At 39.2% G+C, this 13086-nt stretch overlaps 1 protein-coding gene across 1 annotated transcript; it reads left to right on the top strand.

Moving 5' to 3' along the window:
* Positions 1 to 247: 247 nt before the first annotated feature.
* On the top strand, positions 248 to 11976 carry CHST15 (carbohydrate sulfotransferase 15). The gene is made up of 7 exons (XM_010222338.2): positions 248 to 1271; positions 2657 to 2996; positions 4109 to 4255; positions 7157 to 7313; positions 9401 to 9557; positions 10463 to 10610; positions 11368 to 11976. Exons 1-7 carry the CDS (start codon positions 729 to 731, stop codon positions 11556 to 11558), a joined length of 1683 nt encoding a protein of 560 aa, XP_010220640.2. The 5' UTR covers positions 248 to 728; the 3' UTR covers positions 11559 to 11976.
* Positions 11977 to 13086: the final 1110 nt, after the last annotated feature.

Genomic DNA, 13086 nt, shown 5'->3' on the forward strand with positions numbered 1-13086 from the left:
ATTTTCATTTAAATAATAAACAGTGAATGTGGAGATTTAGATGCCCTGTGAAGTAAGCAGTTTTTTTAAAATTTTTAATGCAGCTAATTATGACACAATTTATTTGGCTAAAAAAATACTTTAGTTACCATTTCATTGTCCACAGGCACTAGCTTGACAGAGCCTATTTTGTTTACAAAAATAGCTTTGTGTATATCTCTATATATGTTTTTGTTTCTTTAGGCCTTTGAAGCTAACTCTGAAGATGACGCTTCAAGAAGCAGCAGTCTCATTTGGAACCTGCTTGTTTTAGGACTTTCTGGGAACTTCTACCCCTTTTTTGCCTATTCCAGCATAAATCAGAGGACAATGAGTTCTTTTTACTTTTTGCATATTTTCACAATACATAATGATTTTTATTCTTTCTCATTTTGTTCAATGGGAAAAACTTGAACCAGTTTTGTGTCTGATTCTTACTTCATTACATTCCTCTTGCTGAGCCAAACTCTTGGAAACCATGTCCATTGTATGTCTATTTTTTATTATTATAATTTTGTTGTATGTTATATAGCACTTTCAGAGTGTTTTTAGCTCTTCTGATTTGAACCTGACCTTTCTCACTGCTGAGTGTTCCTAGAAGCACTCAAGCAATTAAGCAACTTCAGCCTGACAGAAGATGACTCGTGTGCTTCAGAAATATTTTTATGGCTGTGCTTGGGTCATTAATACAGTAGTTTAACAGTATTAATATGAGGCATTGCATTAATTGCTGCATACATTTATTACCAAATGACTTGCACAGACAGTGTTTCAGATGCCGTGGTCCTAACCACAGTAACCAGAAGTGTCCTCTTTGCAAAGGAGAAAATAAGGTTGCTTCGTACCAGGACAGCAAGCAGATGAAGTTGTTTGCAGTGTTGGAAGTAAGGACTGATCACAGTGAAAGCTGGAACGGACTTTTCTGCCTGAAGAAGGGGAAACTATGCAGCTTGATATTTGGACTGATTATAATGACTCTAGTGATGGCATCCTACGTACTGACTGGAGCCAAGCACGGGCTGCTGTTGCTACCGTCGCCGTTCCATTACGGAGCTTTTACCAGCAATCCGAGCTTAATGGACAATGAAAGCCTCAGTGATATGAAAGACCATTACCAGCCTTCCAAAATTAACGTTTCATATGTAAAGGATTATCCAAGCATTAAATTAATTATTGACACTATTGCCTCAAAGATAGAGTTTATAATGAGACAGCGCCCTGATTTAGAAGAGCTGAGGAAAGAGGAGCCCCATGTAAGTACGAACTAAGGCTTGTCTGGCACTGCTGCATATTTATTTATCCAAGAATTCTGGGTCAGTCTTTTACTGAGAAAAAAGCGTGCAGCTTTTCTGATATTCCTGTGTTGATTTATAGCACCTGAAAAGTTGATATTATAGATCTATCCTTCCAAGTCACAGGAAAAATAGATGTATAAATGGTTTTGACACCTGAAACAAGGTCAGCTTGTACAAACACATGGTGTTTTCACCTTGTCCCATTCAAAATCATTCTGACTTGGTCAGATTTTTTAGGCATCTTAAATGATAAATAAGAAAGGAGCTGTCTAATAGCCCATTACTAGAAAGCCTTCCTGAGACCTGATCATTGCACACCTTCCATTTCAGAGTGGAAAACTGGAAATTAATATCATCCATTGTCTAAATCAGTCCTCCTAATAATTACTTTTAAAATCTTATCTTCAGTGTCTCTTAAATTAGCATTACAGATTTCAGCAGATAGTTGCTGCCAGGTTTTACTGCCCTTATAGTGTAAAGTATTAGCTTGGGCACATACCTGCAGTATGCAGTCCCCATCAAGGTGGGGCGAAACCAGAGACTTTTTGTTTTCATTTATTTTATTAAGTTAAGTTGGATCAACTCCAGAAAGAGGGTTGCTGGGTTTTTTTTGGAATTCCTTCTCAGTTTTTTCCTTAACGTTGTTAGTTCAGTGAGCTCTCTAGTAGGATAATAAAATAGAAAATTAGTTTTAGATTTTTTTAAACAAATCTAAAACTAGAAGAATTAGCTTGGGATTTTTCTTTTCCCTTGTTCCCCATTCTTATCACCTAGATGACCATTGCTAGCTTGCCTAAGCTAACCAGCTCCAGAGGTGCATCTGGAGTCATTCCCAGGCCTCTGGTTTGTTCTTTAATGATTTCAGAGAGAGGTTAAAACTCTTCATGTGAGAAGTCAGCAGAGACCCAGAAAAACTAGCAGTGTGGTTGCATGTTGCTGCCAAAACCCTACTGAAATCACAAGTTGCAGGGGTCGATTTGTATTTATTAACATGCTAAGAAGATGATAGCCCTGGGAACTAGGACTTATTGAATCTGAGGGTTGTAAGGGAGCTAAGGGGTTATGGACGTCCCTTCTGGCCTTGAAATCAAGGGTTTTTATGAATATACTCTCCTTGGCCAAGTCTTTGCATGGGATCTGGTTCCCATGTCATCAGAAGCTCTAAATTAGGTCAACTTTGTATTTAAAAAATAAGGTTAAAACTGTCCATGTACTGTTTCATTGTGATCCGTTTCTGTGATACATATATATATAACAGACCAAGTATTTCAAGTGCATATAAAGAATATAACTAAATATAACATTTTTGCTGCCTTCACTGAAATTGTTGTTCTTTGTTGCAGATGTTTTCAGTAATTCCTAATAAATTCCTTCCAAATAGCAAGAATCCGTGTTGGTATGAAGAGTACCGAGGAAACACAACCACAGATCCGTACACAACAAACTCGTATGCACTGTACTCCAAGCGCTTTCGCACCATCTTTGATTACCTCAGGAAGGTATTTTGGAACCACTTGTATCACTATAAGGACAAACACTATCGGCTGCGTTGCCTTCCCCATTTCTACATTATTGGCCAACCCAAGTGTGGGACAACGGACCTTTATGACCGGCTCCGGTTGCACCCTGATGTTCGCTTCTCGGCCATCAAGGAACCTCACTGGTGGACCAGAAAGCGCTTTGGTGAGTGACCACGTACCCAAGTGTTCAGAGCTCTTGTGTCTGTTAAACTTTAAAGTTTCTTGTGTATTTGGGATGAAATTTATGGCATCGTTCTATATTGGTCCAGCTTAAAACCCTGGAAGCTAATACTTCTGAAAATTTTGGTTAACTGATACTCAGTATGTTCTAGTCTGCTTTTCTTTAATGATATTCTGCATTTCACAGTAGTGTGCATTTCCGATGAGGATATACAGGGTCGTTATGGTGACATCTTCCCTTCCTATTCAGAGGGAATGGGCTGGAGCTGAGCTTTCCCACACTGATCTGATCCTTATTAGCCTTGGAGGAGTAGGGAAGGAGCCCTATATCCCTGCTCCACACTTTCAGCTCTGCTCTACCTTAGTTTCCTTCCTCCTGCTGTCCTTGACCTCTCCCTGCTTGAGGAACCCTTCTGTGTTACAGTAAGAAGCAAAAATGCAAGGACGAGCAGAAGATGAGATAGGACTAGAGGCAGGAGGAATGGGAATTAAAAAAAAAAAAAAAAGGCTCAGAATTGGCTTGAGATGCTGAGAAATGCAGGAAGGAGGCTGCTCCTATTGAAACCCCTGCAGTGCAGGGAAGGATGGAGAGGAGGAAAGTTGGAAATGCGCTGGGAGTTTTGTTTTCATACTTCTGAAGATAAACATATGAATTTCCCAGCTTTCTGATTTGAGTAAGTGCATGGTAATAAGGATATATTTGGCATCAGAGTTTGTTCTGTCTGTAAAATCTAAAATGCGGCTGATATTACTCCACTGTATATTGGTATAAATGAAAATAGAATCTGGTCTTCTATATTAATTCCATAAGCTAAATTTAGAAGTAAATAAATGCAGGCTATTCATGCAGGAACTATAAAGCAGAAGACTTCAAGTTATTTTCTATCAGTGTGAATTTATGGCTTAATCATATAGTATCTTGGATCTCCACTACTTCATTATTGGCACTTTTATCTGAGCGTTACACTCCACGGCTCTAATTTTGTGCTGACGTTAGCTGGCTTAGTGCCACTGGCACCAGCAAAGCTGTCTTGATTTACACCATCTCTTAATCTGGCCCTGCCGTTTTTAACTCCCTTTTCCACCGTTTTTCAGGAATCATTCGTCTGAGGGACGGATTTCACGATCGCTACCCGGTAGAAGATTACCTCGATCTGTTTGACTTGGCAGCGCATCAGATTCAGGGGGTGCTGCAGAGCCAAGCAGCAAAAGAAAGTGGCAAGACGAGCAGAATTGTTATTGGTAGGCAGCGCTGGTCCAGCTGAGCCAGTCTTTATGGTTGTATCCAAGCAGTGCATAAGTGTTAGCCTTGTCACTTAAGTGTGCAATAATAAGAAGGGGAAAAAAAAGACCCTGATGAGTTCTTCAAACATAGTATTTCATTTTGAGAGAGATTTATTTGAGAGATGTTTGGCTATAGCTGCAGGTTCCTAGTCTGTAGCTTCAGACTGCAGTGCTGCAATGTCCCAAGTGTTTTGTCCCAAGCATAATAAATGAGGAGTCCTGTTGCTGCTTGCAGATGGGCGCGTAGAAATCTTGTAATGGGATGGAGATGTGACTTTGCTGATTGTTTGCTGGAATCAGATCACTGCCTGTGAGAAACACTGACAGGAATTTTCAATTTCTGCTTTTGTTTTTTTGCTAAAAACAGGAAATTGAGGGGTAGCGAGTTTTCGCAGTTTTACCATGCTTATTCTGCCACCTTGAAATCTTCCAAGGAAACCACATCCTTTTTCCATGAAAATCCTGGCTGGGCAAAAGGGACCATTCCCTCTTGAAAGGAGTTTTGAAATAGGCCCAAGTTATTATCCTGCAGAAAATAGAGACAAGATTTTTGCTGCTAGTCCTTAGAGAATGCTCTGCGAATCAGATCCAAGCAAACTTTTAGCCCATCATATTATGTAGCTTAAAGCACTGACTCGGCTATAGTAACATTCATGTGCTAATTCCTCAGCCCCCACTTAGATCAATCACTTTGCTTTATTAAGTATGCAATGTTGAACAAAATTTGCAGGATGAGGTCTTGCAAAACGTTGCAGTCAAGGACATCTGCATATTTCCCTCATACTTACAGTAATATATCCTGTCCTTTCTTGGGTGAAATGCTTATACTAATTAAATTGGCTAATCTAATTGGCAAAATACATCTTTGATTGCTTACTCCCCATTGCAGCTTTTTCTAGAGTTCATGATTTGCTTTTTCCTTCTCATTTCTTATAATGTTAAGGTTATGTTCACTTTTTTTATTAACTTTACAAGAAAAGTTCTGAATGATTATGCTCATTAAGTCAGATTTTATAACCCTGATTTAAAAAAACAGAAAGCCCTGAGACAAACTGAAATCTAATATAAAATTAATCTGTAAGCTTTATGAAGATTCTTTAGAATCCTGCATTTTCTTATGTCAGGTTATTAGAAAGAAAAACCTAATTAAAGCTATAAACATTTCTCTAGTTCATCAGGCTATGTTGTTTTGAAACATTAAGCTTCTTTGGTTATTATTACTTAGTGGGTAATTATTATACTTTCCCAAACAAAACAGTGGCTGCTTAGATGAGCCAAAAAGAGCCATGCAGATCTAGCTTGAGGCATTCTGAGAAGGACTTGTTTATATGCAGTCATTAATATGATATATTCACAAAAAATGTCTTGTGAAAGCACTACAGGATTTTAGTCCATTAGTCACAGAATAAAGAGGTCATATACTGATTCTTCAGGCAACTTAGTAAGTCCTATGTTCCTCAAACCCATAAGAAAAACTAATATGTTTTTGGTCGTGCTGCAGTAATTTGACATAAAAATTCCCGTAGCAGTGATTAATTTATCTCATGTTCAGTATGGTGCCCTCTCCTTGGAGATATTAAATCTGCATTATAATGCTGAAGGGAAAGCTGTCACATAGGAATGGATTCGTCTCTTCAGGAAATTAAAGATGTGGTCGGATGAGGCCAGAGTGAGTTTGCTTGGCCTTTCTCACACTTGACAGTCGTCGTCTTAGAAGATCTGCCTGTCTGAACTAGGCTGAACCAGGCCGGCCACGTTAGACCAGCACTTTGAGTCCCACACAAGTCAAGAAGGATGATAGAAATCTAACTTCAACTGGGAATAAAAGCTTGACTCCATCATGTGTCTATGTGGCTGAGGACTTTGGATGAGTGGGAGTCAGACTTGGTCACCTAACATGCTTTGGTCAGCAGGGCTGCTGTGGTGGGTAGGTGGGATCCCATGGTAGCTACCGTGCTGTGGACTTGCCTTTTGGTTGGCTGCAGCTGAACTGACTTCTCTCTGGACACTGGTTTGCAGGGCAAAGAATACTTCAGTCTAAATGCATCACTTTTTTTTTTTTTTTAATAGAGATGAGAACATCTGCTTACAGATGCACTATCTTCAGGCTTGGTCATCATTTGCAAGCTAATTAGAGAGAATCTAAAAGCATGGATCAAATATGACCGGAGGTCTAGCAAGCAGACGGAAGGCCAAGTGTGAGGGAAGATCAAAAGAACTGTATTCCTTGTCTAGAAAAGAAGAATCTGTATATAAAAGGCTTTGAAGGCCAGGGGCTTGAAGTTACAGCAAGAAACAGAGCCTATGAGTGAGGAAAACCTGTCCAGTTAGCAGATTGTGAAACACGGGAATAGGTTTCCTACTGAGATTGCTCCAAATAAATAATTCATTAGAAACTTGCTTCTGTGAGATTAGGAGCATTAAGAACAACTCTTGGATGTAGCCAGGATCCTGCAAAGAGCAGGAGAGTCTTGGAAAGCTGCGTGGCCCTTCTGCCTTGGGGCTAGAGAGGCCAGAAACTCTAGGCAGACAGTTCTAGCCCCAGTAAAATGCATTTCATGTGTTAACCCCCAGCACAATGGTCTCTGGTTAGCGAATAGCAACAGTTTTGGTGAAATTACATAAAACCTGCCATAACTATCGCTGCATACACAAAAGTTGCAGGCAGTGAGAGTCTTCCAGCTCTGCAGAACATTATCCAGAGCCATTCATAAGAACAAGCAAACTATGTTTTACAATAAAATTAATAGTGGCACTTCTAAGTGGTCCACAGCAGTGTGAAGTCTGGATATAGCATATGCATGCATGCCAATGCAAAGAATTAAATGACTTGTTAAAGAGATGTTTTTTTAATTCCAGGGGAGGCCAGTGCCTCAACAATGTGGGACAACAATGCTTGGATTTTCTTTTATGACAACAGTACAAATGGAGAGCCTCCATTCTTAATCCAGGATTTTATCCATGCCTTCCAACCAAATGCCAAACTTATCATCATGCTGAGAGATCCTGTTGAAAGGTGAGCAGGGATTACACTGCTAAATATGTTAGCAAATTTTCTTATTCTTACTTTTATTATCGTTACTTTGTTCTCTTGCTCTGAACTGAATATCCATGCAATATTTGACAGAGTTGCCTGGTTGGTAACGTGAGATCTCGGGGGTTTTTGTTCTGCGTGCCTTGAGGTTTTAAATTGGGATATTTTAAATTGTAGTCCATGGGTTGTGTCAAGAGAGTACAATGGGTCCCGTCTGCCTGTCTGTAGCTTCCCTGTTTGCTCCATAGGGACATTTATTGTGAGCAACTCCTGGATCAGGAGATGCATTTCCCAAGTTCTAGCAGTCTGTCCTGACCGCAGGAGGGAGCAGATGGGAATTTTATGCAAGAGAACTGGCTGAAGTGGCTTCCTCCTGCAAATTCCTGACAAATCTCTGGTTGCTTTAACTGCCTGCCACAATGTGGGTATTGCTCTTTGCCAGCTGTAAGGCAGGGGTCAAAAAGCAAGTTTCTGCTCCCAGCTGGCCTCTCCCTGTCCCTTTGCTTGGTGACACGGCTGCCGTGGTGCAGTTATTCTATTGTAATGGATTATGATCAAGGATAACGGCTTCAGGTAGCAGGAGCAGCTGAAGTCCTAATCAGCAGTGGTTTTATATCCATGCAGATGTCCCCAAAATTAAAAGCAGATGGAAAGCAATAGAGGAAATCTCGGCTGTCCCGTGGAGTGAGAACTTGCCTTCAAGGACATTGCTTTTCTATGTCATCGAGTCTTGAAATTATGAGTTTACTTTAATGGATGATTAGAAATAATAAATAGACTTTATTGCTGCTACAACTACTTTTAAGACAGGTGGAAGAACAGAGACACACAACCCCCTGCCTCAGGTTGCTTCTCCTTGGGTACTGCCTTCTCATCTGTTATAGTTTTCTATGATCTTCTATTTTATTTTTTTATGCGTAAAAACAGAATCAAAAACATCCTACCACAAACATGGGCCTTTTCTTCCTTTTTTTTTTTTTTTTTTCTTTTTTTTTTAAATGAACACAGAGTGTTCCTTTATGTCATTTGGGAATTGGTGTCCTGTTCTTGCAAAACACTACCATAAGGAATGAGTGCAGCAGGGCTATTCCCATGCTTAAGTGCTTTGCTGGATTAGGGCCTAAACTTTCTAAATTAAATGATGAATTTTAATGTACCCTTGGAAATGTAGGGCCCAGACTTTTTGGTTTAATAAAATATTGAAAGGACTTTAAAAAATGAAAAAAAGGAGTGGGTGCAACCTGAGAGGTTATTGCAGCAATAAAATGAGACCTTAATTGATTTTTATCAGTCATCTCTTAGATATTTATGCGCTTTGAAAGAGGGTGAGACAGGCAGGATTTCTGGAAATCTGTGGAACATGGCACTGGGCTGTAGCACAATGCAACCTCGTACTGAAGTCTGTGTGAACTGTTCACCTAGTTACAGCTTTGAGCTTAAAAAAGACCTAGAACAGTCATGGAAAACTGTAATCTGAGAGCTTTAACTAAAACATGCTATAGAAACAATATGGGATAGGGTATGGAGCTTTCTGAAAAGCCAGGGAATTGGGTCCCTCTTCCAGCTTTGGAGGATGGCCAGTTTGGTAACCTCTTAAATCACTATATCTTTGTCACCCCTCTTCTACGTTCTTCTGTTTTAGATTTAGATAATAAGCTTTTGGGATGAGAACTATTTCTTTCCATGGCAGCGGGGAGCCCCTAATACAATGGGGTCCCAGCGTCAGCCCAAACAAGCTCTGCTCTTCATAGATAATGCAAAATATGTATTTGGCAATATGTTTTTGAAAAGTTTGCCCTTGGGAGATTGGTGTTGGCTCACCATGACTAGGGCCCTCATCTCAAGGGATACTGAGCTTAAAAGAGGGATTGATGTCTAGCAACTCCCAGGAGTGGATGTTGCTCTAAGCCAAAACTCATAAAAATGAAGAGAAAATCTGTCACGGAGGGAACAGACTGTTAGTGGGGTAATACTGCATGTATACATACTGCTCTTCTCAATTAATGTGACTTATTTGTATTGTCATGTAAATAGATCTTCTCTCACTTCCTTACACGTTTCATCTGCAGATTGTACTCCGATTATCTGTACTTTGCAAGTGCTAATAAATCCGCAGAAGATTTTCATGAAAAAGTGGCAGAATCGCTGCAGCTGTTTGAAAATTGCCTGCTGGATTACTCACTGCGAGCCTGTGTCTACAACAACACGCTCAACAACGCCATGCCCGTGCGTATGGCCCTGTGACACTTAATGTATGGTGTGATACACGGGGTCGAGCTTGTAGGTGCAACAAACACAGTGCAAATAAGCACCAAGAAATAGAAATTTCTCCTTTCATCTGCAAAGCGGATGATACATGCACATACATATATATACATATATATATATATGCAAGCATGTAAAAGCTGATGCACTGGCTCAGCTGTCTCCTCAGTCTGTTCCCTGATGAATGCCAACAGTAATAATGCATTCTTTCTATTGTGCGCCTGTATGGAGAGCACATTTAGTGAAGATTACAGTTGAATGTGTAAGCTTTTTGCAGACCTCTCCAAAAAGTAGCTCTGGCAAGGATTTTTGTGGTACAAAATTGCCTCCAAATCAGCATAAATTACATATTCTTTTGCAAGAAAAGGCTACCAACAACTAGATAAAACCTTTTCTTTAAACTTGTGCATGTCAGGAAATGGAGAGGAAAGAAAGAAAGAATGACAGAAAATCCTGACAGAGGATATGGGGAAGTATTACAAGCTCAGTTTTTCTGAACTCACATTCTAGGGTAGAATGGATTACAAGGTTTGCTTGAGGGGGAGGGAAAAATGCCTTTTGCTGAATAATATGGAAGAGATTGACTTGGAGGATCAAATCTGGTCAGTTTGCCATTGAATCATATTTTATTTCTTAAAGCTGTAAAGGATTCAGGCAGAATGCTTTTCTCTGGGGAGAAGTTAATGCCAGAAGCTCCTCCAGTCAAGAACATTGAGAGAGAGAGGCAGAAGGAAAGGTTTTCTTCCATCTTCTTTATTTGCTCTATATTTAAAAAGTAGGATTGTTTCCTTCCTATCCTGTAAGATCATTGGATTGCTAATTTAGTTGCAAGTAAATTAATTTTCCTTTGTGTGTGTTGCTTGCAGGTGAGGTTGCAGGTTGGTCTTTATGTTGTGTATCTTCTGGACTGGCTAACTGTTTTTGACAAGGACCAGATATTAGTTCTTCGCTTGGAGGATCATGCCTCAAATGTGAAATACACCATGCACATGGTGTTCCAGTTTCTGGATCTAGGTAGGTGGCATCTGGCTGCTTTGGGCGAAGAGCAAAAAGTCATATTATCCCTTTTCTAGACAGTTAGTGCTTTTATTAGAAGAGAAAGCAGAAGCATGTGGGTCTATTTTTGAAAGATGCATTAATCTTTTTTTGAGCAAAATTAAATTTCCTAAATTCTCATAGAAGGTTTATGAGAGAAAGATTGGTGTTAGAAAGTCTAATAAGATGCTATTTAAAAAAAAAAAAAAAATCAAAGCCACTTATATGGGAGGCATATATTTTACTATACGGAATGAGGTCCTGCTTCTGAAGGCAACCAGAGCATGTTTGCTGTGGACTTGCACAGATGCAGAGCAATACCCTGTATTTTCACCTCCCCAAAATGTGCTTCCGGGATCCATGAGTGACACTTGTGGAGTTTCACTGTAGCAGGTGATAGGCAGCTCATGCCATAAAATAATTGCGACTCCAAAAGGCATAAAGTCATATTGAATGTCATAGTTGATTTCTGAAAACAAATATTTTCCTTCAGAAATGATTCATGCTGTTTGTTGTAGAGATGATTAATATGAAAGGAAGACATATTATTTCTATATTTTTAACTGTGATTTATTTTACAAACTGAAGCTTGTATTCAATATTCTGAAACATCACCCCTGTTATCACACGATTCCATTTGTTTTCTCTTGGCAGATGTATTTATTTAGTCATTTATCTTTTTTAGCATAGGCCTTTTTTTGAAAATATACTAAGATAACATTCTATTTTATCCCAGGACCTCTAAGTGAGAAACAAGAAGCCCTGATTACCAAGAGCCCTGCATCAAACACTCGACGACCTGAAGACCGAAGTCTGGGACCTATGCTACCAACAACAAAGGCGATTTTAAGAGATTTCTATAGGCCTTTTAATACAAAACTGGCACAAGTTCTTTTTGATGACGCTTTTTTATGGAAGAGGACATAATATGTAAATTTAGTCCCACAAATACAGTGTTTAAAGGAGTTTTTATTTTTTTAAATTCTATTTTTGTGTGTGGATATTTACATTTTTTTCCCATTCCAAAGAGAAGCCGATTGAGATGAGACTTTCACCTTCAGTCAGCACACGTCACAACAGCTATACCACATTTTCCTTGAGAGAATGTAAAGCATCTTGCTGATCAGTTCCTTTTATCCCAGCAAAAAAGAGTGGAAGAGCATTAGTATGAAGGAGAAATCTTGCACTCTGCTGGGCTGTGAAGATTAACCTTCTCTAAGGTGCTGCAACAAAAAATTAGCATCAGTCTCCTGCAGTTACACTTATAATCTCACTCTCAGTATATGTTAATCATCCATTCTTTCAAACTATCAATGTCATTTAGTCATTAAAATTTTTAATCAAATTCAACCTAAAATTCTGTCTTTTTATCAGCATAATCATCAATGCAGTCTTAGCTTGCACTATTTTTTTTCTGTTTTTCTGAAAGTTTTTCTGAAACAAAGGCAAAGGTAAATGGCTTTAACAGAATTGTATTTGCATAAATATTTCTGGCCTAATTTATGCATTCAATTTGAATGAACTTTCCTAACCACAGTTCTCATAAAAGAAGAGTTTCGTATTCCAGGTAAGAATGAATGAATGAGATTCAAATAGCAGGCCTCTTACAATGTTTAGTGTAACAAATCCATTTGTCTCCTCTATTTTGCTGATGGAAATACAGATATATAACATGTATTCATCCTACTCTCACATTTTCTGAGAAAACCAATAAGGGGCCTAAAGCAGGGTCCATTGCTGGCCAGGGAGAGCTTTTATTTCATGGTGTTTTCTGCTGGGTCCTACACACTCTGAAGCATTCAATTGCCAAGAATTATGCATTTTAAAATCCCTATGACATCTTGTCCTTAACTGCATCAATGTAATGTGCAGGGCGGTAGTAGTGTGCATCCTGATAGCAAGTAAGATGGGATACATCAACTAATGAATTAATTGCACGTGCACCTTTTTTTTTTCCCCCCTCTTCACAGAAGATGTAGGTGTCTAACTAAAAATCATTTCAGAGGCTGAATTGAGAAGAAGCCCAAAACCCATGGGAGAATTTTGGGCTATGTGGAAGCTGTAATTAGACCAAATTCCCAGAAATGGGAATGCTTGCTCCTGGTAACCTCCTTTCAGGGATTGTCTGCAGTATGGCTCTCCAGCAGATTCACAAACATATTTACAAATGTTAAGGGGGAAATTTCTCTATTCTCCTCCACAGGGATATATTATTTTGCCTATCTTTGCTAAACTGAGAAATGATACTGGAAAGGTTCTGACTCCTGAACATTTCACAAATGTTAATATGATTGATAACAGGTGACATTTGTAACAGAAGTCCTATATCGGCTCCTTTTCTGCTTGGAAATGTGCTGTTTAAAAAACACTTGGAAAGCCTGGAATAAGAGGCCCAGCTCTGATTAGTTCTAGTTCAGAAATGGTGACTGACCAAAGCAGTTTTACCAGTATAAAA

This window comes from Tinamus guttatus, unplaced genomic scaffold (genome assembly GCF_059628265.1).
Source record: "Tinamus guttatus ecotype Peru unplaced genomic scaffold, ASM5962826v1 Tinamus_guttatus_pri_ptg000079l, whole genome shotgun sequence".
Taxonomy (NCBI): Eukaryota; Metazoa; Chordata; class Aves; order Tinamiformes; family Tinamidae; genus Tinamus; species Tinamus guttatus.

Coding starts and splice junctions, on each gene's coding strand:
- CHST15 (XM_010222338.2), top strand. CDS start 729: ATGAGGCATTGCATTAATTGCTGCATACATTTATTACCAAATGACTTG. Junction 1,272..2,656: donor TGAGGAAAGAGGAGCCCCAT/GTAAGTACGAAC, acceptor TCTTTGTTGCAG/ATGTTTTCAGTAATTCCTAA. Junction 9,558..10,462: donor CGCTCAACAACGCCATGCCC/GTGCGTATGGCC, acceptor TGTTGCTTGCAG/GTGAGGTTGCAGGTTGGTCT.